At 39.2% G+C, this 26,298-nt stretch overlaps 1 protein-coding gene across 3 annotated transcripts in view; it reads right to left on the bottom strand.

The window, feature by feature from the left end:
* Window positions 1-25,556, bottom strand: part of kto (mediator complex subunit kohtalo) — a 71,573-nt gene extending 46,017 nt beyond the window's left edge. For all 3 annotated transcript variants that reach the window (XM_076187866.1, XM_076187867.1, XM_076187868.1), the window contains exons 1-9: window positions 25,412-25,556; window positions 19,435-19,536; window positions 17,832-18,023; window positions 17,490-17,652; window positions 15,303-15,518; window positions 14,532-14,656; window positions 8,119-8,372; window positions 876-999; window positions 514-665 (exon numbers count right to left, since the gene is read on the bottom strand). In XM_076187866.1, coding sequence (XP_076043981.1) covers window positions 514-665; window positions 876-999; window positions 8,119-8,372; window positions 14,532-14,656; window positions 15,303-15,518; window positions 17,490-17,652; window positions 17,832-18,023; window positions 19,435-19,536; window positions 25,412-25,513 — 1,430 coding nt within the window. In that variant the 5' untranslated portion in view covers window positions 25,514-25,556. The remainder of the gene's footprint in view (window positions 1-513; window positions 666-875; window positions 1,000-8,118; window positions 8,373-14,531; window positions 14,657-15,302; window positions 15,519-17,489; window positions 17,653-17,831; window positions 18,024-19,434; window positions 19,537-25,411) is intronic.
* Between the last annotated feature and the right edge of the window lie 742 nt (window positions 25,557-26,298).

The raw sequence follows: 26,298 nt of genomic DNA, 5'->3' as shown, positions 1-26,298 counted from the left end.
TTTATCATAATGGCTTCATTCCGTGGCAACTCTCCCCCTTCATCCATGCAAGAATTCAGAGAAGACAAAATAGAAATCCATTCAGGTAACATAAATGTATTGTCCATTCATAACCACTCTCCCTTCCATACTCAACAGACATTCCCCTTGTACTCAAGGCCTCCTTCACCCCATCCATCCATCTAACCCATTCTTAGTCTTCTGCTCATGTTCACTCCATCCACCACTGCTTACCACACTCTTTTTGCTAGTCTTTCTTCATTCATTCTTTCCATACACCTGAACTGTCCTAGTACTCTCTGATCAATCCTATCTATCAACTCCTGAAAAAATACTGTAAAAAAAAAAAAAAAAGCATCTATACTACAAAAAAATATAGATATTGATCAAAGAATTCCTCTGAGTGACACATGAGCCAATCTGAGGATCCTGCCTAACACTTTGTAATATGGAGCTAATACAAAAACCAATAACATGACTTGATCAACAATCTACAACAACAAAATTACTGACCTTAGTTGTTGGTTGTTGCATCGTGGAGGCATTGGGAGAACTGATGGGGAGCACGGCAGCAAATCTAAAGGAGACCCTGTCAGCCATGAAGAGGTTTTACTTCCACCAACATTATTCCACACCAGAGCAGTTGGGCAATCCAGTGTCAAGGCCTGGCAATGTGGAAAATTACATAAAATGAGTGGATATATGAGAGAGAGAGAGAGAGAGAGAGAGAGAGAGAGAGAGAGAGAGAGAGAGAGAGAGAGAGAGAGAGAGAGCAAGAGAGAGCAAGAGAGAGAGAGAGAGAGAGAGAGAGAGATATACTTTTAGCTACAAACATGTTAAATGAGAAGATGAAACAGAAAACACACAAGACTTACCTGAATAAAACATGACAAGGCTAAAACAATGGGACGATGTTGATGACAAGCTAGTAGCTCCTGAAAGGTGGTGGCTAAGGGATTGATTGTTGGAGCTGTTGTGTTGGTAGTATTCCCAGATAAGCTGGAATAAAACAATTAAGAACATTCATGTCTTTCATTACTTATTTTGATCAGGAACTTTACATTTACATGTGCAATATAAATATACATACATACATACATACATATACCAAGGCTTTTTCCCCCTTCCAAGGGAGGTAGCCAAAAAGGGAAAGGCATAAAAACACTCCCACCCATTTCATCCCTAAATACACTCCACACCCCTCCCACCCTTCCTCTCATCTGAGCACCTCCTGGATGACGGGTCATCCCTGCACCCTGCCCACCGCCCTGGGTCAGAAGCAGTGTCGCAAGACACAGTACATCCACAGCAAGGCTGCTTCATTAAATTGGCGACCCCCCCCTCTCTGTCCCCCCATGCATAAGGAGAAGACAGGGAAAAATCCCTTCGGGCTGCGTCAAAATTTGCTCACACACACTACCTCACCCCCCACACCCCCGCCCATTCCACCTCATGCATCACAACATCATCCATATACAACCATTCTCCACTCACCTCTGTCTTCCGTCCTCTCCTGTCCTTCCTCAACAGACATTCCCCTCTTCCCCAAAGCCCCCTTCACCCCATCCATCCATCTCATCCTAGGACGTCCCCTCATGTTCACTCCCTCCACATCTGCCTTCCATACCTCTTTTACTAGTCTTTCTTCACTCATTCTTTCCATGTGTCCATACCATCCTAATATTCTTTCATCAACCCTATCTCCCAAATCCTTTTCACCCCTGTTCTCCTCATCACCTCCTCATTTCTCACTCTATCTAGCCTAGTATCCCCCACCATACTTCTCAGACACCTCATCTCAAACACATTCAAACTCCTTCTCTCTTCTTCTCTTATGTTCCACGTTTCTGCCCCATACAGTGCTGTTGGCACAATCACTCCTTCATACAGTCTCCTCTTCGCATCATGTGTGTATATAAATATACACACATGAAAAAGAAGAGCTTCCCACACAGAGTGATAGATATCTGGAATGAACTGAAAGAGGAAACAGTGAGTGCTAAAACTATACATGACTTTAAGAAAAACCTGGAAGCAGAAAGATACAATAGCGGGTCGCTACGAGCATAGCTTTCTTCCCACAAAATACAACTAGGTAAATACATCAATTGTCAGTGACATGTAAAAATTGGAACTCCCAAGAAATACATTAAAAAAGCAATGTCTCAACAGTGCTACAATAGCAGGATACTTAGCTTGTGTTAAATGGGAAGGGGAATGCTCATGGATGCCCAAGGTGGTTTAACCTCTTCACTCCGGGGCCCATCACACGTCTGGCAGCATTAGCTGCCCGACGTATGATGTTGCGTCATAATAATCTCATTATAAAAAATAAAGTCAGTGCTCAATCGTTCGTTCTCTTTCCCCCGTGAATTTTGATAACCATAGAAAATATGATGAAGCCAGTTTAGAGAGAATGGAGGTTACATAGGTATGACTACAATAAATATAATCAAGACGCCGACGTCGGCATCATCGTGTACCCACTTGCTCTTCATGACGCCTACGTAGGCGTCACCGTATGGAAGTGGTTAATTACAGTGGAAATGGTGAGCGAGTATTGAAGAAAAATGGAAGAAAATTAAAATAGGCCAGAGAAACATAAACATGAGCGCAGAATCCTCTTCCAGCACAGTAGCGAAACAAAATGTAAACATGAACTTTAACCCCTTCGATACGATGACGCCTACGTAGGCGTCATGAGGAGCAAGTGGGTATGTGAGGATGCCGATGCCGGCGTCTTGATTATATATATTGTAGTTGTACCTGCGTGACCCCCATACGTAAACTGGCTTCATTATATTTTCTATGGTTATCAAAATTCACGGGTGAAAGAGAACGAGCAATACAGCGGTAACTTTATTCTTTATAATGCGAGTATTATGACACAACATTGCACATCTGGCAGCTAATGCTGCCCACGAGATTTTGGCCCGTATTGAAGGGGTTAAATCTCCATTAAGTTTGGTAAGATTTTCAGAGAGTGGTGAAGAAGGGCCTTTTTCTGGATTTACTGGGTACAATAGAAGAAACTTGAGTAGAATTATAGACTTAGAGAGGGAGATGAGATTTATGAGGGAATCATGGAAGCAAGAGATTCATGATCTAAAGAAAGCGAATCTTGAAATAAATAAGGAAGTGAGTGACTTAAAGAAAGCAAATTTTGAAATACATAAGGAGGCAAGTGCATTAAAAAGAGAACTGGTTGAAGTAAAATGTGAAATTGAGAGGTTGAAAAATAAGGATACCACTATTGGTGTGACCATAAAAAAAGGGGTAAATGTACAAATAAAGGCAACGACCGAGAAAACTGGAAGAAATATAGGAGAGGAAGATTTACAACAGTTCAGGAAAGAATGCAAGAAGGATCAAGAAAATGATAAGATAGTTTTTGAAGAAATTGTTCACCAACAAATGCAGGAAAATGCTAAAGATAGAGTCATTCCAGTACTTAAGGAAAAGGAAAATTTTGTAAAAGATACAGTGGAGAGAGAGAGAGAGAGAGAGAGAGAGAGAGAGAAAGAGAGAGAGAGAGAGAGAGAGAGAGAGAGAAAGAGAGAGAAAGAGAGAGAGAGAGAGAGAGAGAGAAAAAAAAAAAAAAAAGGATAGTGGTATATAGTTTAGAGGAAAAACATTATAATTAGGTCCCTGAGGGAAGAAGAGAAAAAATTGGAAGGAAATAGAGGAAGTGCACAGAATGGGAAAATAAACAGGAGGAAATCGACCCATAAAGATAAAAAATGGGAAAATAAACAGGAGGAAATCGACCCATAAAGATCAAATTACAGTCACAAATGGCAACAGAAATACTAACAAAAACAGGAAAAATAGCAAAAAGTGAACACCATACAGGTATATGGATAAAAAAAAAGACAAGAATGATGAGAAAAGAGAGAAAAGATATTAAGAAGCAAAGTTAAAAAAAAAAAGAAAGAGAGAGAGAAAAATGGAGACCAAGAAAATGAAGTTCTATTGGAGTGTTAGACATGAGACTGAGAAGATGGTACATTCAAGAAAAAGAAAGGAACAGAGAACAAGATGGAGAGAGCAGAAAATTAAAAGTGGCTTACACTAATATAGATGGATTAATCTCAGGATTAAATTAACTAAATGACTGTCAGAAGAAAAACCAGACATAATGGGAATTGTGGAGACAAAACTAAGAGGTCCACTATTACCAGTGTTGGACATGGATTATATAATCACTGGCTTAAAAATGAGGAATAGACATTTGGGAATGGATGCTAAGAGGAGACAGTGGACAGGGCAGTGGACAAGGTGCAGGGATGACCCGTCATCCAGGAGGTGCTAAGATGAGAGGGAGGGTGGAGGGGTGTGGAGTGTATTCAGGGATGGAATGGGTGGGAATGATTTTATGCCTTTTCCTTTTTGGCTACCTCCTTTGTAAGGGGGAAAAAGCCTTGGTATATATATGTATGTATATGCTTAGAAATAGAGAGGAGAAACAGGGTGGAGTCATGTTCTTGACTAAAAAAAAATTAAATGTGATGACACTTACAAATGGAGAGAACAGGGTGGAAATGATCACAATAAGAATTGAAGATAGTGACAGGAAAAGTAGAAATTTTGTAGTGATTAATGTATCCCAAAAAATGGGGTCTTGGAGAGAGATTATTTTAAAATATTAGAAGATACAAGGATTTCATTAAATGAGATACTGAAGGATGGAGGTAACATGGTATTTATGGGAGATTTTAACTGCAAAGAAATCTGTTGGGAAGAGATGACAGTGAAAGGTGGAGAGGATCTATGGAGAAATGTATTACTTCACATGACTATAGAACACACAATGATACAATGGGTAAAAGAAAATACCAGATATAGAAATAAAAAACTGTCAAGACTTGATTTATCATTTACGTCAGAACCTGAAATTGTGGACACAATTTAATACAAGACACCAATTACTTGAATTAGAAATAAAGGAGAAAATATATGTATCGAGGGATATGAGAAATACAGAAAATGGGAATCTTACATCTCGCTTTCAATTGAATATAAAAGGTGATGAGATGTACAAGGGGAGAAAGTGGCAGCAAACTAGAAGTGAGTATTAAGGGAGAGAGACTGGAGGAAGTGGATAGTTTTAGATACTTGGGTGTGAATGTAGTGGGAAAGGGAGTGGAGGTGGAGGTAGAATGTGGATTACAAGAAGCAAGTAAATGCGTTGGGGAATTAAAAAGTGTCATGAGGAATAGACATTTGGGTATGGATGCTAAAAGGATTTTGTATGAAGGAGTGATTGTGCCAACAGCACTGTATGGGGCAGAAACATGAAACATAAGGGAGGAAAAGAGGAGTTTGAATGTGTTTGAGATGAGGTGCTTGAGAAGTATGATAGGGGTTACTAGGGGGTGGGGGATGAGGGTGAGGGAGTATGTGTGAGAAATAAATTGATGCAGCCTTTGGTATATGTATGTGTGTGTGTATATATATATATATATATATATATATATACATATATATATATATATATATATATATATATATATGCGGAAAAACCACCAAGGAAAAAGAAAAACTGATGACCAAGCGCTTTCGTCTATTCAGACATCCTCAGGGTACATAGAAAAGAAAAAGTACACAAGAATATATACAAAGAGTATGAGGTCAGGGAAGGAACCAGGAGAGGTTGCGAGGATCTAATGTCAACCTGACCCGTTCGCGGCAGCGGACGTTTGGGCTACTACTTTTTTCACAATAAAATTGTCTAACTTATACATACCATGACTTAAATTTAAGTTATTGACAAATGTATCTTTGATCAGACTGGATTCTATTATATTTCTCGTCAAATATGACTTATCTTTAACAATTTCTTTAGCACCCTCCCAATTTATACAATGATTAAAATCCCTTAGGTGAATAAATAAGGCATTAGACATTTGCCCACTCTTGACGCTATACTGATGTTGTTTTAACCTTACTTTTAATTCTTTTCCAGTCTGACCAATATAGCATTTGTCGCAATTTTTACATGGAATTGAATATATACATCCTTCTTCCTTATATGGAGAGTTTTTAATTAAAAGACTTCTAACTGTATTGGAGTTCTTAAATGCTACTTGAATGTTGAAAGTCTTAAGAATATGTGGTAGTTTGACGAAATTCTCGTTGAAAGGCAGTACAAGTAGGTTCTTTACATTAAAAGTTTTACTAGCTTTTTCCTCGTAGAAAGATTTCTTAGCCGATTTATAAGAAATCTCCACGAGGTGCTTAGGATATTTTAATTTTGAAGCTATGTTAGATATTCTTAAGAGTTCATCATCCAAAAACTCCGGACTGCAAATTCTATGGGCTCTCAGAAACATTGATGACAACACTGACATCTTTGTCCTGCAATGATGAGACGAATAAAAATGTACGTATGAAAGAACATTGGTGGGTTTTCTATAGACATCAAATTTGAAGGACCTTTCCTTTCTGTAAATCATAACATCAAGGAAAGGTAAATGATCATTTTCTTCTATTTCCATGGTAAATTTAATGGAAGGGACCAAGGCATTGAGTTTAGTTAAGAACAAAGTAGGATCATCATTTGCAGGCCAAATACATAAGATATCATCAATGTATCTGTACCATGTGACAAAATGGGGGAGAATCTTAGGTAATAATTTAGTTTCAAAAAATTCCATGTAAAGATTGCTAAGAACTGGAGAAAGTGGGTTACCCATAGCCATACCAAACTTTTGCTGGAAAAAATTACCGTCAAATACAAAATATGAGTCAACAATGCATAATTAATTAAATTATGCATTGTTGACTCATATTTTGTATTTGACGGTAATTTTTTCCAGCAAAAGTTTGGTATGGCTATGGGTAACCCACTTTCTCCAGTTCTTAGCAATCTTTACATGGAATTTTTTGAAACTAAATTATTACCTAAGATTCTCCCCCATTTTGTCACATGGTACAGATACATTGATGATATCTTATGTATTTGGCCTGCAAATGATGATCCTACTTTGTTCTTAACTAAACTCAATGCCTTGGTCCCTTCCATTAAATTTACCATGGAAATAGAAGAAAATGATCATTTACCTTTCCTTGATGTTATGATTTACAGAAAGGAAAGGTCCTTCAAATTTGATGTCTATAGAAAACCCACCAATGTTCTTTCATACGTACATTTTTATTCGTCTCATCATTGCAGGACAAAGATGTCAGTGTTGTCATCAATGTTTCTGAGAGCCCATAGAATTTGCAGTCCGGAGTTTTTGGATGATGAACTCTTAAGAATATCTAACATAGCTTCAAAATTAAAATATCCTAAGCACCTCGTGGAGATTTCTTATAAATCGGCTAAGAAATCTTTCTACGAGGAAAAAGCTAGTAAAACTTTTAATGTAAAGAACCTACTTGTACTGCCTTTCAACGAGAATTTCGTCAAACTACCACATATTCTTAAGACTTTCAACATTCAAGTAGCATTTAAGAACTCCAATACAGTTAGAAGTCTTTTAATTAAAAACTCTCCATATAAGGAAGAAGGATGTATATATTCAATTCCATGTAAAAATTGCGACAAATGCTATATTGGTCAGACTGGAAAAGAATTAAAAGTAAGGTTAAAACAACATCAGTATAGCGTCAAGAGTGGGCAAATGTCTAATGCCTTATTTATTCACCTAAGGGATTTTAATCATTGTATAAATTGGGAGGGTGCTAAAGAAATTGTTAAAGATAAGTCATATTTGACGAGAAATATAATAGAATCCAGTCTGATCAAAGATACATTTGTCAATAACTTAAATTTAAGTCATGGTATGTATAAGTTAGACAATTTTATTGTGAAAAAAGTAGTAGCCCAAACGTCCGCTGCCGCGAACGGGTCAGGTTGACATTAGATCCTCGCAACCTCTCCTGGTTCCTTCCCTGACCTCATACTCTTTGTATATATTCTTGTGTACTTTTTCTTTTCTATGTACCCTGAGGATGTCTGAATAGACGAAAGCGCTTGGTCATCAGTTTTTCTTTTTCCTTGGTGGTTTTTCCGCATATTTAGAATCACGAGTTTATGTGATTTCTCATGCATATATATATATATATATATATATGGAGAGAGATAGAGAATCTTTTCACACCTTAATTACTCACCCATTGGAAGTGTTGTTCAGAACAGGAGACTGTGAACGTGGAGAAGTGGTGCCTGAGTCAGCACACAACTGGGAGAGTTTCAAAGCACTGTAGTATGCCAGCTTGCGAGACAAATATTCTGATTGCACAAACTCGTCCAAGTACTGTAGTAGTAAAGGTAGTACTACCCTCACCATGTTATCATCCATGGCACGACATCGAATGAACAGATCTAGTACCCATTCCAAAAATTCTTGCCTGTCAAGCAATCCATCCTGAAGTGAAAAAAATATATATTTATTTACTTATATTGACTCATATATGGTTTCCACTTTGATCTAATTCTAATTTTCCTTGATATATTTTTTTAATTATCCAAAATAGTTTCCCAAAAATGCCTTCTGACCATCCAAACAAAGAAACATAAATAATTTAACTTAGGGGTCATATAATCTTACACTGTGGACAAAAACAACGCTCACCACCACTAACATCACACCAACATTATGAAACACTGGAAAAAAATAATTTAGTTCACACTTCTCAGATATCAACAATCTCCCTCTACAAAACTCAACAACTTGATCAACAAACATATATAATCTATCTATATAGCAAAAGGCTCCTTCCCCCTTATCAGGGAGGTAGCCAGTCAAAGCATGCACCCACCCATCACAATTACATACACAAAGATCTATTGCACAACTCTGAAGAAAATATTTGATACTTGCCACCCACCAGACAATATGTCAGAACAAACAAAGAATTGAGTTCACCTTGCTAGGCTTAAGAGTGAACACCACCTCTCTTCTTACATACAGGAAGAGAATACACCCAAATACAGATGACATTAACCAGCTCTGTCACACAAACACCAAAGACAATTTGTACTTAAAAACACATACAACATAAACAATATGTAAGAATGACCAGGCACTTACAGGCACATGATAATGGAAGAGAAGGCAGTGAGAGGAAGGTGGGCAGAGTATTTTTGGGAGCTGCTAAATGTGAGGTGAGCCAGCTGTTGTTTGCGGACGACACTGCGCTTGTGGCAGGGTCAGAGGAGGGATTGAGGAAGCTGGTGGCAGAGTTTGGGAGAGTATGTGATAGAAGAAAGCTAAAGATAAATGTGGATAAAAGTAAGGTGATGAGATGTACAAGGGGTGAAAGTGGCAGTAGACTGGAAGTGAACATTAAGGGAGAGCGACTGGAGGAAGTGGATAGTTTTAGATACTTGGGTGCAAGTGTAGCAGGAAAAGGTGGAGTGAAGGTGGAGGTAGAATGTAGATTGAGAGAAGCGAGTAAATGCCTTGGTGGTTTAAAGAGTGTAATGAGGAATAGACATTTGGGAATGGATGCGAAGAGGAGACTGTATGAAAGAGTGATTGTGCCAACAGCACTGTATGGGGCAGAAACGTGGAATATAAGAGAAGAAGAGAGAAGGAGTTTGAATGTGTTTGAGATGAGGTGTCTGAGAAGTATGGTGGGGGTTACTAGGCTGGATAGAGTGAGAAATGAGGAGGTGAGGAGGAGAACAGGGGTGAAAAAGGATTTGGGAGATAGGGTTGATGAAAGAATATTAGGATGGTTTGGATACATGGAAAGAATGAGTGAAGAAAGACTAGTAAAAGAGGTATGGAAGGCAGATGTGGAGGGAGTGAACATGAGGGGACGTCCTAGGATGAGGTGGATGGATGGGGTGAAGGGGGCTTTGGGGAAGAGGGGAAGGGAGAGGACGGAAGACAGAGGTGAGTGGAGAATGGTTGTATATGGATGATGTTGTGACTGCATGAGGAGGAATAGGCGGGAGGGTGGGGGCCGGGGTAGTATGTGTGAGTAAATTTTGACGCCTTATATGCAGAGGGGGACGGGGAGGGGGGGTCGCCGATTAAATGAAGCGGCCTTGCTGTGGATGTACTGTGTCTTGTGACACTGCTTCTGACCCAGGGCGGTGGGCAGGGTGCAGGGATGACCCGTCATCCAGGAGGTGCTCAGATGAGAGGGAGGGTGGGGAGGTGTGTGGAGTGTATTTAGGGATGAAATGGGTGGGAGTGTTTTTATGCCTTTCCCTTTTTGGCTACCTCCCTTGGTATATGTATTTTTACCTAGTTGTATTTACCTAGTTGTATTTTGCGGGAAGGGGAGCTATGCTCGTGTTGTCCCGCCTTTGTATCTTGCAGTGTCTAGTTTGTTTTTAAACTCATGAATGGTTTTTGCGCATACTATTTCATTGTCCAGTTTGTTCCAAGTGTCCAAAACTCTATGAGGAAAACTGTTTTTCTTCAGTTCTCTTCTATAGCTATGTTTTTTTATTTTCTTTCCATGTCCTCTTGTGTTTCTTTTGTCCCAGTTAAGTAAGTTCTCACTATCGAGTACCTCTGTGCCTTTCATGATTCTGTAGATGGTCAATAGGTCACCTCTCTCTCTTCTTTGCTCCAGTGTCGGTAACTCCAGTTTAGCCAATCTCTCTTCGTATGATAGGTTTGCAAGTGCAGGTGCCATTTTTGTAGCTGCTCTTTGGATTCTTTCTATTTTCTTTATATTCTTTTTGGTACTGGGGGACCACAATGTCGCTGCATACTCTAATCTAGGCCTTATCAATGTAACCAATATTTTTTTCATCATGTCTTCGTCCAAGTATGTAAACGCCACTTTTATTGATCTTAGCAAGTTGTAAGTCTCCCCGACAATTTTGTTAATCTGTATATCATAGGACAAGTCGTTCGTGATAATTACTCCCAAATCTTTTTCGGATCCTACTTTCTTTGGTTCCAATTGTATATTTTCCTGATATTCTGTTTTTGCTTTTTCCAAACTCCATTATGCTACACTTCTTCGTATTAAAGTCCACTTCCCATTTCTGACTCCAGTTCCATACCCTATTTAGGTCTTCTTGCAGTGCTTCACAGTCCTCATCAGTTTCTATTTTCCTTAGCAGTTTGGCGTCATCGGCAAAGAAGCTCATGTAGCAGTTCACGTCCTCATCCATGTCATTCATATAGATAGCAAACATTATTGGTGCCAGCACAGATCCTTGCGGTACTCCACTGATCACCTCTTTCCAGTCTGAATATTTTTCTCTGAGCACTACTCTCATCTTTCTACCAGTCAGAAAGTCCTCTATCCATTTTAGTAGGTTTCCCTGTATTCCTCCTATGTGTTCCAGTTTTTTTAGTAGTTTTCTGTGTGGTACTTTGTCAAAGGCTTTTTGCAAGTCTAGGAATGCACAATCAGCCCATCCATTTCTTTCTTGCACTATGTCTATTAGTCTTGAGTAAAAGCATATTAAGTTTGTGGAGCATGATCTTCCTTGTCTGAATCCGAATTGTCTTGGGTTTAATATGTCATTGTCTTCCAGATGTTTTACCCATCTATTCTTGATTATTTTCTCACAAATTTTGGCAATGGTGCTTGTTAGTGATACTGGCCTATAGTTGGTGGGTTCTTCTTTGTTTCCTCCTTTGTGTATTGGTACAATGTTAGCGTTTTTTCCAGTCCTCGGGTATCTTTCCTTCTTTGAGTGAGCTGTTTATTAAGATGTGTATTTTGTCTGTTAGTTCTTCTTTGCACTCCTTTAGAATCCAATTTGCAATACCGTCCGGGCCATGTGATTTTCTGACATCCAGCCTTGATAAATGTTCTGATATTTCCTTTAGTGATGCTGTAAACTCATTCATGAGGGGAGATTTCTTGTTTTTGTCTATGTCACAATTCGGTATTTTCTCTCTGGTGTATGTATGTATGCTAAATGTGAAGGAGGATAGGGAGGGAAAGGTAGTTGCAGTGTGAAGCGCTAAGAAAATGAGAGTGATGAGTGAGGAAAATGGAGGAGAAATAGGAAAGGATGAAGTGAAAGCAGCTGTTAAGATGATGAGAGCAGGTAAGGCACCTGGGTTGGATGGATGCCATGCAGAATGTCTGAAGAAAGGAGGTACAGTTATGGTGGACTAGCTGGTGAGGTTATTCAATGTTTGTTTAAGAGAGGGTAGAGTGCCGGAGGACTGGAGGAGTGCCTGTATAGTTCCGCTTTACAAAGGAAAGGAGGACAAGTGTGAGTGTAGTAGTTACAGAGGGATCAGCTTGTTGAGTGTAGTTGGGAAGGCTTATGGGAGGGTCTTGATTGAGAGGATTAGGAGAGGAACAGAGAGTAATTGGTGAGGAACAGTGTGGTTTTAGGACAGGTAGGGGATGTGTAGATCAAATTTTTGTGGTAAGACAGATATGTGAGAAAGCTATAGGAAAAGGTAAGGATGTTTTTGGGGCTTTTATGGATCTGGAAAAGGCTTACGACAGGGTAGACAGGAAGGCCCTGTGGGAGGTACTGCAGATATATGGGATAGGAGGAAAGCTGTTAACCGCTTCACTCCAAGGCACATCGCATGTCTGGCAGCATTAGCTGCCCGACGTGTGATGTTGTGTCATAATAATCGCATTATAAAAAATAAAGTCAGTGCTCAATTGTTCGTTCTCTTTCACCCGTGTATTTTGATAACCATAGAAAATATGATGAAGCCAGTTTAGAAAGAATGAAAGTTACGTAGGTACGACTACAATAAATATAATCAAGATGGCAACGTCGGCATCATCGAGTACCCACTTGCTCCTCATGCCGCCTATGTAGGCGTCACCATATGGAAGTGGTTAAGAGCAGTCAAGAGTTTTTATGAGAGTAGTAGAGCTTGCGTTAGGATTAGAAATGGAGAGAGGGAATGGTTTGAGGTAAAGGTGGGACTTCATCAGGGGTGTGTCATGTCGCCCTGGCTGTTCAAGCTTTACATGGATGGGGTGATGCGAGAGGTGAATGCAAGGGTAGTGGGTCAGGGGTTGGAGATAATTAAAGAATATGGAGAAAAGTGGGAGGTGAGCCAGCTGTTATTTGCTGACGACACTGCGCTTGTAGCAGGATCAGAGGAGGGATTGAGGAAGTTAGTGACAGAGTTTGAGGTGTGTGAAAGAAGGAAGCTGAAGATATATGTGGGCAAAAGTAAGGTGATGTACATGGGGAGAGAGTGACATTAGGCTGGAAGTGAGCATTAAGGGTGAGAAACTGGAGGAAGTGGATAGTTTCAGATACTTGGGTGCGAATGTGACAGGAAAGGGAGGAGTGGGGGTGGAGGTAGAATGTAGATTGAGAGAAGCGAGTAAATGCCTTGGTGGATTAACCCCTTCCATACTGTGCCGCACACGTAGGCGTCATGAGGAGCAAGTGGCTTCGCGACGCTGCCATATCGGCGTCTTATTTATATTTATTGTAGTCGCCCCTTTGTTTTTACATTCTCCCTAATCTGCTCTTAATCCCATTCTCTGTGGTTTTCAAAATTCACGGGTGAAAGAGAGAACGATCGATATAAGCCGTGACTATATTTTATGATGCGAGTATTATTACGACACGTCATACGGCTGGCATTGGCTGCTGCCCGCGAGATTTAAGTCCCGTAATGAAGTGGTTAAAAAGTGTAATGAGAAATAGACATTTGGGAATGGATGCTAAGAGGAGGTTATATGAAGGAGTGATTGTGCCAACAGCAATGTACGGGGCAGAAACATGGAACATGAGAGAGGAAGAGAGAAGGAGTTTGAATGTGTTCGAGATGAAAAGTCTGAGAAGTATGATAGGGGTTACTAGGCTAGATAGAGTGAGAAATGAGGAGGTGAGGAGGAGAACGGGGGTGGAAAGGGAACTGGGAGATAGGGTTGATGAAAGAGTATTAGGATGGTTTGGACACATGGAAAGAATGAGTGAAGAAAGATTAGTAAAAGAAGTGTGGAAGGTGGAGGTGGAAGGAGTGAATATGAGGGGGCATCCTACAATGAGATGGATGGATGGGGTGAAAGGGGCTTTACAAAAGAGAGGAATGTCTGTAGAGGAAGGACGGGAGAGGACAGAAGATAGGGGTGAATGGAGAAGGGTTGTATATAGATGAGACTGTGATGCATGAGGGGGAGTGGGTGGAGGATGGGGGGTGAGGGAGTATGTATGAGAAAAAATTTGACGCAGCCTGAAGGGATTTCTCCCCATCCTCTCCTTTCCTGCATGAGGGGACGGAGAGGGGAGGTCGCCGAATTTATGAAGTGGCCTTACTGTGGATGTGCTGTGTCTTGCGACACTGCTTCTGACTCAGGGCAGTGGACAGGATGCAGGGATGACCCGTCATCCAGGAGGTGCCAAGATAGGAGGAGGGAGGGAGGAGGGTGGCGGGGAGTGGAATATATGGGAAATGAAATGGGTGGGAGTGATTTCTATGCCTTTTTCTTTTTGGCTACCCCCTGTGTAAGGGGGAAAAAGCCTTTGGTATATGTATGTATGAATGTAAGAATGACCAGAGCTGCTTTCTTTAAGAAAGCTGGTTTGTTCACCCAGACAGACTGGGGACATTCAAATCACCAACCCAAATTGGAACATAACTATTTATACCTATTTTATGACTTACCTGATACATAAAATGTGCCAACTGCAGGCAGTAGTTCCACATCTTTAGCACCTGAGCAACTGGAGGATGTGTTGGACTTTGTGTTGAGTTAGGTCCCATTATTCCAGAAGATGACCCAGAAATACCTAAGAATAATTGCCATTAAGAAATTTCTGCTCAGGAACTTTTTGTTATCCAGTAGTTATAAACACCCTTTTAACCCATTAAACTCCGATGACAAGATTCTTGTCATTTGGTCAAATTAAAACAAAAAATCATAAAACACCAAAATGTTTGATCAAACATTTTGGTGTTTTATGATTTTTTGTTTTATTTGACCAAATGACAAGAATCTTGTCATCGGAGTTTAATGGGTTAAGAAATACCATCAGCACCTATATTTTGTCCACTTTTTGGCTGTCACTTACTCTGCAAAGTGCCTATGCATGACAGAGGAATATCCTTTTCTTTCTCACCACACATCTCTTTCACATCTTCATGCTTAAACCATAAGAAAATTCCACTTGTTTCTCCCCCCCAACAAGTGTCAATTCATCCCTGGTGCATGCACCCTTCTCATGGAACAGATTGTTGCCATAGTCTATACATTCTTATCCAAATCACTGTCATATAAACCCATTTTCATATACCTGACACCTTCCTCACCAGCACTTCCAGCTTCATCCACTTCATTCACCTTTTCCTTAGTCTATCCAATGCCCTTACTCCTGGTGCCACTGGTTAATGAATTCTTAAAGATACCTAGTGACAAAAATCTATTCATAACTCCACCTTGGCTATGTGGTGATGACTGTGGAGGAGGTGTAGTAGTGGGTAAACTGGATGAAGTACTTCCTGAAGTTGATGTGCTTGAGGATCCAGTGAGCTGGGTGGTCCCTGAAGGCGTGGCAGATGATGGGGTGGAGGAAGATGTGGCTGTGCCAGTATATAACTCACTAATCTTGTTAAACTGCTCCCGAAGGAGACGTGTTATAGTTTGTGTCCACTCTGTAAAGAATACAAAATTCATAAATCATATTACAAAAAATAAAGTATTTTGTGTAAGATTACTTAAGTACATTATGAAAGTGACAGTGATGAATGAGGAAAATGGATGAGAAATAAGGAAAGATGAGGTGAAGGAAGTTGTTAAAATGATAAGAGCAGGTAAGGCATCTGGGTGTCATGTGGAATGTCTAAAAGAGGGAGGTACAGTGATGGTGGACTGGCTGATGAGATTATTTAATGTTTGTTTAAAAGAGGGTAGAGTGCCAGAGGACTGGAGGAGTGTCTGTATAGTTCTACTTTACAAGGGAAAGGGGAACAAGTGTGAGTGTAGTAGTTTCAGAGGGACCAGTTTGTTGAGTGTAGTTGAGAAGGCTTATGGGAGTGTTTTGACTGAGAGGATTAGGACAGGAACAGAGGGAGTAATTGGTGAGGAACAGTGTGGGTTTAGGAAAGGTAGGGGTTGCATGGATCAGATTTTTGTGGTAAGGCAGATATGTGAGAAAGCTTTAGGAAAAGGTAAGGATGTTTTTTGGGCCTTTATGGATTTGGAAAAGGCTTATGACAGGGTGGACAGGAAGACACTGTGGGTGGTATTGCAAATATATGGGATAGGAGGAAAGCTGTTCAGAGCAGGCAAGAGTTTTTACAAGAATAGTAGACCCTGTGTTAGAATTAGAAATGGAGAGAGTGGTTTGAGGTAAAGGTGAGACTTCGCCAAGGATGTTATGTCCCCTTGGCTGTTCAATTTATACATGGATGGGTGGTGCAAGAGATAAATGCAAGGGTAATGGGTCAGGGATTGGAGATGGTTAAAGAAAATGGAGAAAAGTGGGAGATAAGCCAGTTGTTATTTCCTGTCGACACTGCGCTTGTGACAGGATCAGGTGTGTGAGAGAAGGAAGTTAAAGATAAATGTAGGTAAAAGGTGATGAGATGTACAAGAGGAGAAAGTGGCAGCAAGCTAGACATGAGTTTTAAGGGAGAGAGACTGGAGGAAATGGATAGTTTTAGATACTTGGATGTGAATGTGGTGGGAAAGGGAGGAGTGGAAGTAGAATGTAGATTAACCACTTCACTCCGGACTTAAATCTCGCGGGCAGCAGCCAATGCCAGCCATACGACGTGTCGTAATAATACTCGCATCATAAAATATAGTCACTGCTTATATCGATCGTTCTCTCTTTCACCCGCGAGTTTTGAAAACCACAGAGAATGGGATTCAGGGCACATTTGGAAGAATGTAAAAACACAGGGGCGACTACAATAAATATAATCAAGACGCCGATATGGCAGCGTCGCGAATCCACTTGCTCCTCATGACGCCTACGTGTGCGGCACCATTTGGAAGGGGTTAAGAGAAGCAAGTAAATGCCTTGGGGGATTAAAAAGTGTACTGAGAAGTGGATGTTTGGAAATGGGTGCTAAGAGGGGATAGTATGGAGTGATTATGCTGATAGCAATGTATGGGGCAGAAACATGGACCATAAGAGAGTAAGAGAGGAGTTGAATGTGTTTGAGATGAAATGCCTGAGAAGTATGATAGGAGTTGCTAGGCTGGAGAGAGTGAGAAATGAGGAGGTGAGGAGGAGAATGGGGGTGGAAAGGGAGTTGGGAGATAGGGATGATGAAAGAGTATTGGGATGGTTTAGACACATGGAAAGAATTAGTGAAGAAAGACTAGTAAAATAAGTGTGGAAGGCAGAGGTGGAAGGATTGAACATGAGAGGGTAACCAAGGATGAGATGGATGGATGGGGTAAAAGTGGCATTGGGAAAGAGGGGAATGTCTGTTGAGGAAGGACGGGAGAAAATGAAAGACAGGAGTGATGGAGAATGGTTGTGTATGGATGATGCTGTGATGCAGAGGAATAATTATCTGTCCTAACTAAATGGCCAATGGGTTAATATGATGTAAAATGGCTGTGGATTTCAAATGGAGCAGTCCCTTCCAAGTCATGCATGGTTTACTAACCTTGCGCAATATCTGGTTGTTGTCTCTTTTTGATTTTTGACTCAGCTACTTTAGATTCATGATAAGCAGAGGTCATCTTGATGAACCATGTTGCTCTTAACATAGGTACTGAATAGTCCCATAGAGTTAAAAACATATCTTCCTTTTTACTAAATATGGGTACCTGTAATAAGATACTCTGTTACACTGCAAAGACTACACAGATAGAAACACACACACACACATGCATGTGCGCACACACATATTTATTTCTCTAGTTGAATTATATGTTGCAGCAGGAGCTATGTATATATGTACCAGGCTGTATGTACTAATTTAAAACACACAAACAGGAATGAGTACCTTTTTTACAAGTGATGTAAGAGGTTTTGATCCAGCTAAATCCTTGAACCATGCTTCCAAGGCACTTTTGGATCGTGGGGTGACATGCCAAAAGTTATCCTTGATATTAATTTGCTGTTTTTTACGCCCAGTGTCTGGCAATTGGTTAGAGTCGGACTTCTTCATAAGGATGGCATTGAAGTAACTAGCAATCTGTATGGAATAAAATAAGCTTTAGTGAACACTGCAAGATCTTTTATCTAATGAACATACACATACTAAGGATTTTTTTCCCTCTTACAAAGGAGGTAGTCAAAGTCTAAAGGCATAGTTCTACTCCCACCCATTTCATCCCCACCTACTCCACTCCCATTCACCACCCCTCCCTCCCTCTTTTCTTGGCTCCTCCTGGATGATGGGTCACCCATGCATCTCGCATCTAATGCATCCCTGCATCTAATAAACATAAAGATAACATAGGTTAAGGTTAACACATCCTTCTCTATAGGATCAATGGGTTATTGTAAAGAGAACTCCACTAAATACCTCATTATTATTGGTCTGCTACAAGAGAGTCCTAAGTCAACAGACATGGGAGGTAATGTGCAGATGGTACTATATAATTGGTCATGACAACAATTAACCTCCAGAGTAACATAAGAATGTTTTCTTATCTTTCATCTCAATGTAAACAAAATTAAATTTTGCCTGACAATCAAACTTTCTACCACCAGTTCTAGTACAAAATATCAATCAATTCTGGGTCCAAGGCTCTCTCGCAGGATTCATAGCTCCCTGTTAACCAATTATGACTGCAACATTGGCCCAAAAGTCACTCAAGGAAGATATATGTTGTTTAGATAATGCAACAGTAGGAAAGTGTACGATGAGGTGCTTGTTGTCTTTTAAGTGGTGATTGTATCTAGTGCAATTTGATTATCTGGCCAGGCCTATTCTTTGTTGACACAGTTGCAATGTTGAGTGGTAATCTGAATGCAATACAGGTAATTGCTTGCTAAGAGAGAAATTTCTTGGCTGGATTGATGTCTGGAAGAGTCAAGTAGAATATAGAATTTGGGGGTTAGTTTAGGCATGTTTGTTTCATGGTATGAGTGTGTTTTAGTATAGATGTGTTTGAAAAGTGTAGGTGGTTGGTTGTACATGTTTGAGTAGTATCCTGCTGGTGTACTTTTTTATGCATTCAGTTATTTGGTCTGGTGTGGTGGGAGGGATTGGTGGGATTGAGGGTTTTTACACAGAACTGTGTGCCTACCATTTCTTTTTTATGTGTTGCTCCATGGGGAGGATTTTGGTTTCTGGGGTAGTTTTAATGTATCAATTTACTACTCTTCATATTTTGTTTTGTGGAGTAATTGTTGTTGTCTTTGTTGTTCCCTAGACTGTCTGACCAAGCAATCCTGTCTCCCTGAAGAATGCCACAGTTGGAATGAAGTTTTCTCACAAATCTTTTATGAAGTGTATTTTGTGTTGTTGGTGTGCATGACGGTGGACAATGCAGTCTTCCATAATGTGTTACATTCTGGACAGAATGTTTTGTGTAGTTTGTAGGGTGTCTTTGTTTGCTTTCTAGATTGTAAGGGATATCAAATAAGAAATACATTACCTTTGCTGAGTGAAATGTGAGGTTTTTTGCAGTTCCATACTCATCTTGAATCTGTGTTTTCTGTGTGAAGCCTTGCTTGACACTAACATCGTCCAATTCATCCTAAAAGGAAAGAAAATATATGTATTGATAATAGAGAAAAAATATTTTTTTCCATCTAACTGGCTGGTACCTGCAAACTGTGATGGATAGGCAGACATTCGGCAATAAGGCAATTTTTACTAATCCTTTAACCAGGCTTTCAGATGCAAAAAACATATGAGCACTTTTATGCACTGCTTTTGATGCCACTCACTCTATATCTTTTACAATGTACAAAGCCAAAAAATAATAAAACTGCATATTTAGGGATACTAAGCATCCCTAAAGCTATCATATTTTTGGCAAGTTTATGACTCGCCCTCCATTCTAGAACCCACTCCTCATTCACATTTTGCCATAAATACTGGGTCTATCAATATTCACTTATGGTGACTTACTTTTGAGGACAAAATTCTTACAAAAAACAGATCTCCCCAGAGCAAAAGACAAAAGAATGAAAATCTCTGCACGTGTGCTGAGAAAACAATATACCAAAATGCCTTCAGGTAAAATTCTAGAAGTATGGATATCCAACATCATTCAATAGCTCCTAACTTAACCATTCCATAAATAAAATAGATCTTTCAAATGCAAAAAAAAAAAGAAAAAAAAAAAAAAAAAAAAAATGAATAAATAAACAAATAAATAAATACAACCACTCCTCGTTTAACGACGACAATTGGGACCAGCGCGCCGTTGTTAACCGAATTGGTCGTTAAGCGAAAGTGTATACATATACGCACATGTACTGTATATACAATGTCCAGCAATACATGTATCTTTATTTTCGTGTATTTTCCCTTTTATACAGTACATTAAAGCTTTATTTACTGTTTATTTACGGTGGTTAAGTTCCTGAAAATACCGTATATGACCAAATCCGTGTATGCTGACATTCCATATTGAATACCGGGGTATTTTTTTAGTTTCGACCATGGGCGCAATATAGCAATAGGAAATTAATTATTAATTTTGTAAATTAAAATGTATCAACGTAATATGCAATTTTGTGGGCGGAAATGAAAGTAAAAAATACCATGCTACAAGAAAATATGCTAATGAATGAAGTCGGTATCATAGGATCGGGACGCCATCTTGTCGCCTGCCAACATCTCTCACGACGACGACAACGAGGACGAGCCGGATGACAGTTAATTTACAGATAATGATTTATCAAACACAGGTTAGGTTAGTTTAGTGTAGGTTAGACGAATTTATCATCCTTTCATTTCTTCGACATCGGCATCTATCATAACAAACATGGTGTACCATTCGTCTGACATGACTTCGTTACTTACGAAATTTGTTTTAGCACCTTTTTTTTCGCTCACAAAATTGCATATTACGTTGATACATTATAATTTACAAACTTAATAATTAATTTTCTATTGCTATATTGCGCCCTTGGTCGAAACTAAAAATTTACCACTACCGGTATATATTGTACCCCAGGTAGTTTTTCCAGCTTGCAGGATGGTAATGTAGACCTAAGCTTCAGAACACTACCTCACAGCTAATATCCACCGTACAAGTTCATTTATAACATCATACAAATTTGCCTCAGCCAACTTAATTATCGTACACGACGTCGTAACTTCAGGAGATTTACGTTAAATGAATATTGGTCTGTCTTAAAGCCCGTCGTTACTCCGAGTTGTCATTAAACGAGGAGTGGGTGTACATACATATACCAAAGGCTTTTCCCCCTTACAAGGGAGGTAGCCAAAAAGAAAAAGGCATAAAAAACATTACTGTCCATTCCATCCCCAATACACTCCACTCCCCTCCACCCTCCCTCTTATCTTGGCACCTCCTGGATGACAGGTCATCCCCGCACCTTGTCCACTGCTTTGGAATAAATAAATTAATAAAAATGTGTTTGCATGTTACTGTTGGACCATAATCTAATTGAAGTGAATACCAAACTACCAAAATCAACACAAAGAAAAGAATAACTCTCCAATCACTAAAAAAAAAATCTGAAAAACTTAATTTTTGTTTGCAATGTGAGAGCACATTAGCTGTCACTCAATGAAGATTTAGAAAGGGTTGACTAGGCTTCAATGACAGATTGAGACTGTTGAACAAACGTTAGTGTCTTTCATGAACAAGTGCAAAAATTTGTGTATGAAACATATTCCTGGTAAAAGAGAATTAAACAGCAGAAATAAAATACCCAAGGACAGAGAAGTTCTAAAGTCAGCCAGAATGAAACTAAAGAAACTGTCAAAAGTACCAATATCAGATACTGATAGTGGGAGAGAGAACATTGAAACTAAATTGAAAGAAATGGAAACCAAGGTGAAAGAATCACATGAAAAAGAGAGGCAGCATCAAAATAAAGCATTAATGGCCACAGAGAACAATCCAAAATACTTCTACATATATGCCCATAAGAAACTTAAATCTTGCATAAATATTGGATCACTGGAGGATCAAAATGGGGTACTAGTTGAGGACCCACAAAAAAATGTGAACATGCTAGAAAAACAATATGAAAATGTGTACAGTAAACAATTGGCAGAAAAAACAAGTAAACCTGAAAGAATTCTTCTAAGTAGATGATATAAAAATGCAGATACTATCAGTGATATTAGTTTCAGGCCTACAGATATACTGGAAGCCACAGATGAAATTAAAACAACCTCATCATGGGGGCCAGATGACATACCAGCAGTATTACTAAAAAAGTGCAAATGTGCATCAGAAACCCCAATATACTACTTTGGAAAAAATCACTAGATAATGGGGTCATACCAACAATATTGAACGAATGATTAATCACTCCCATCTATATAGGTGGACCATGAGGCCTTCCACCTAACTACAGATCCATCTGTCTCATCTCACACCTCACAAAGGTGTTCGAGAGAGTAGTAAGGAAGAACCTAGTGAACTTCATAGAGAGGACAAGGCAGTTCAATCCAGGACAACATGAGTTTTGGAAAGGATGGTCATGCCTTTCCCAACTCCTACATCAGTATGACATCATTATAAACAATGTGAGCAGAGGAATAAATGTTCATGTAGTCTATCTAGACTTCACTAAAGCATTTGATATGGTAGACCATGTAGAGCTACTATACAAAATGAAAAACATGGGTATCACTGGAAAACTGGAAATATGGCTTCATGAATTCCTAAGTGATAGGATGCAGGAAGTAATAATATATGGAGCCTAGTCAAAAAGCTCAATGGTAATTAGTGGAATGCCACAGAGCTCGGTGCTTGGCCCACTGCTCTTCTTGGTCATGATAAGTAACAGAGACAAGGGGGTTACATTATCCAAAGTGTCCTTGTTCACAGATGGTACCAGAATTTCCTGAGAAATCACAACCAGAGGATTCTGAAAGACTACAAAAAGATCTGGAGGCAGTATACAAGTGGTAAAGTAATAACAACATGGTTGATGTTCAACAAGAAATTTGAACTGATAAGATATGGGGCAAACAAAAATCTACAAGAGCACTGGTACACAGCGGGTGCTAAGGAAATATAAACAAAGGAAACAGTGAGAGACCAGGGGGTATGGATGAGTGATAACTGTGGCTTCAAAGCACATATAACCCACACCACTAGTGCTACTTGTAAACTGAGTGGTTGGGTCCTTCGTACATTTAAGACCAGCACTTGCTACCTATGTGGAAGATCCTGTTGGATGGTAGCATGACAAACCAAATATCTGGTTTAGTTTTTCTATATATTTCTAACATAAAGTTTTTAAACACCTTGTATTGATTACATCTCTGTTCTTACTCAAATGTAACCATACTAAAGCACTAATGTAAGTTCTAGGTCAACATCCTTTCTGACTGACTGACTCTTTTCTCTTTCTGATCTCTGATCCCCTTTCTCCCGTCTGACCTACGATTAAATAGACTTGTTGAGTTACCCATTTCTATATGTTCTATTTTTTCTACTTCCTAACTGACTTTGTACATTCTACTTTGTCACCAAAGTCTTTATCATAATATGAACTATAATATTTATTTCTGATTAGTTTACCTGACCTTTGGTATACTTTAAACTTGATTTTATTCAAACTTCTGATTTTGGCATTTCGAATTATGCATCTTCTCTACTGGTTTTTCATCACTGCTTATCTTAACTTTTCATCGGTCCTGATACGACTCATTTCCTCACACATCTGGGACCCATATTTGTGAGTGTGTGGCTAATCTATTTTTCCCATACTAACATACAATGCAATACAATATACTACAATGCAATACAATAATCCTTGTAGAGTCAAAGCTGGAATATGTATGCCAGGTATGGTCTCCACACAAAGTCAAGGAGATACAACAACTTAAGCAGGTCCAGAGGGTATTCATGAGGTTGGACACAGTCTCCTTGATATATTGGAAGAGGATAAAACTCCTCAAATTCTTTTCAATGCAGACACATACAGTGCTATATAATGATTTATATCTGGAAAGTCCTGGAAGGCACAGCACTAAATTGAACACAATAAGGTGATATCAAAGGGAAACACCACTCCAGGTTTGGTAGGACCTGCAAAAGAAGGTCCACAAGTGGCTTCTTCCAGCAAGTGAAGGCAATCCAGGAGGATAGCTTCATCTGTGCTAGCCCCAGACTCTTCAACTGTCTCCCAAGAGAGACGAGGGATGTAACAGGAGTCAGCACAGAGGCTTTCAAGAGGAGGCTAAACAAATTCATAGTCAACATCCTAGATGAACCTCCCATCCCACATGGCCCAACCTCAGAAATTGTAGCCACAAACTCGATTGCCGATAAGCTCCAGTATGGCTCAGGCAGAAATGTGGGAGTGGTGTATCCCCAGACTGACCATGGTGTTGATATTGGAACTTACCTACAAGACCTACATGGAAAAAAACAGCCTTCTTCCCCTTGCAATAACAAAGGGTGGTAGCCAAGTCAGATCACCCCATACCTCCCATCTAGGTATCTCAAGAGGTGGAAAAGACAAATCTTTTAAAGTGCACATTTACGCGATGGAAAATTAAATAATAATTTTGTTAAATTACAATACATCAACATAATTTACGGTCAATTCATAGATTCACCCAACCATAGAACTTCATATCAGGCTTATGTGTTCCTAGTGAGAAATGTTGTGATATGAACGATAGTGTATTTAATTTCCTGCGCAATTGCGTAGTTTTTAAGATATCAAATATGAAAGATATGGAATTTGGTATACCACTCTTCCAGAACGATCTGGGGGGACCTTATTCTTGGCAGAAACCAATAACAGAAAAAGTTCCTGAAGGATATAAACACTGTTTTGTTATTAATTTCCACCAAGAAAAATATCTATTACACTGGTGTGTTATAATTTACAAAATTTATATTTAATTTTCTAATGCTATATCACATAGGTGTGCCCTTTTAAAAATATCCTAAGGAAACTACCGAAATGACCAAGAAAGATAACCAAAGTAGAGTAACAGTTTTTCAATTGCACAAATGTGTAAAAATGTGAAAGAGTGGGTTAAATTAAGGAGCCTTATCCTTTTATCTGATTTTCTGTGTATTTTATCATCCTTAGCTGGGTTTCTCTGTTTACTAATCAACTCCTAATTTCTCAGGCTCAAGCTTTGTTTCATGAACTGTCAATCATCAATGGTTTCTCACGATCGCTTTCAGTCAATTTGTATATACCAATACAATCAAAATTCTATTGCTCTGATGAAGATTGAAATATAACTGCTCGACACAGCTTTGGTTTATCTTGAGCAGAATCTAAATATAATGTCCACTAACTCAGGCGCACGTTTATTATTATTTAAAATAACATTATGACAGGTCACTACCCTCAACGATCCAATAAATGTCAGGAGCGTTCTAGCAAGCTCACTTACTATTTGAAGGTATTTTATATAAAACTTAAAAAAGGTAATCTAATGCTTACTTCTCTCTGTTTTGCATCTTGAGGATAGACGTCCGGAGGTCCTAATCTTTGCCTTTTTAAATGCCTATGTTCCGCCGGCGGAACAGCCACAGGCATCATCATGGCGTTATTTTGTAAATAAACTAAACGTTTTCCTGTGAATGATTATGCGACGAGAGAAAATTTAGTAAATACAGGGGGCTCTATAAATTTATTACCAGATTTCCAAAGATGTCAAACACTGTAAAAACGGTGATTGATTAGTTTTGAAGAATTACATAAAATAAAGGTATACGTATATATCACGGATTACAAGGAGTCCATAGATAAGTGGAACACAAGAAAATGGAAAATTTATCTTAAATATTACAACTCGGGTGCAATAAAATGTGCCAAGAATAGTGAGAAAAAATACAAAAGGACAAGTTGAGCTGGTATGGAATAACAAAATTGAAAAATGGTGAGAAAATATAGTAAAAATGGAAATAAAATACTACTAGGACGAAAGAAGAATATAAGAGAAATGTTAGTTAGAGGGCAGGATAGATAAGATGGGGGAGAGGGAGGGAGGGGGGATTTGGGGGTTTAGTGGAAGGAAAGAGTGAAATGGAAGGAAGGAAGAGTTATGAAAGATGTGGGGCAGACCCACTTGTTCGGTTAGTTTATAGTCTTTTGGGCTTCTTAGAGAGAAACGGAGATGAAGGCGCAACAATTAGATTACAGGAAGAAATAAAAATTGAAATGTTTAATTGAAATATGTAAAAGCGGACCTCAATTGTTTTATAGATTTGTGCATGGTATTTTTTCTACATTGAAAGTAAGCGGAATAGTTTATGATGAAAAATATATGAAATAATGAATTGAAGTTTTTATGGAAAGTGGCTTACCTCAGTGACACTAAATTTACT

Source organism: Oratosquilla oratoria, chromosome 7 (assembly GCF_046742065.1).
Source record: "Oratosquilla oratoria isolate Oo_2021 chromosome 7, ASM4674206v1, whole genome shotgun sequence".
Classification (NCBI taxonomy): domain Eukaryota; kingdom Metazoa; phylum Arthropoda; class Malacostraca; order Stomatopoda; family Squillidae; genus Oratosquilla; species Oratosquilla oratoria.
Note: the sequence above shows the minus strand (reverse complement) of the source record. Positions and strands in the feature narration are given on the sequence as shown.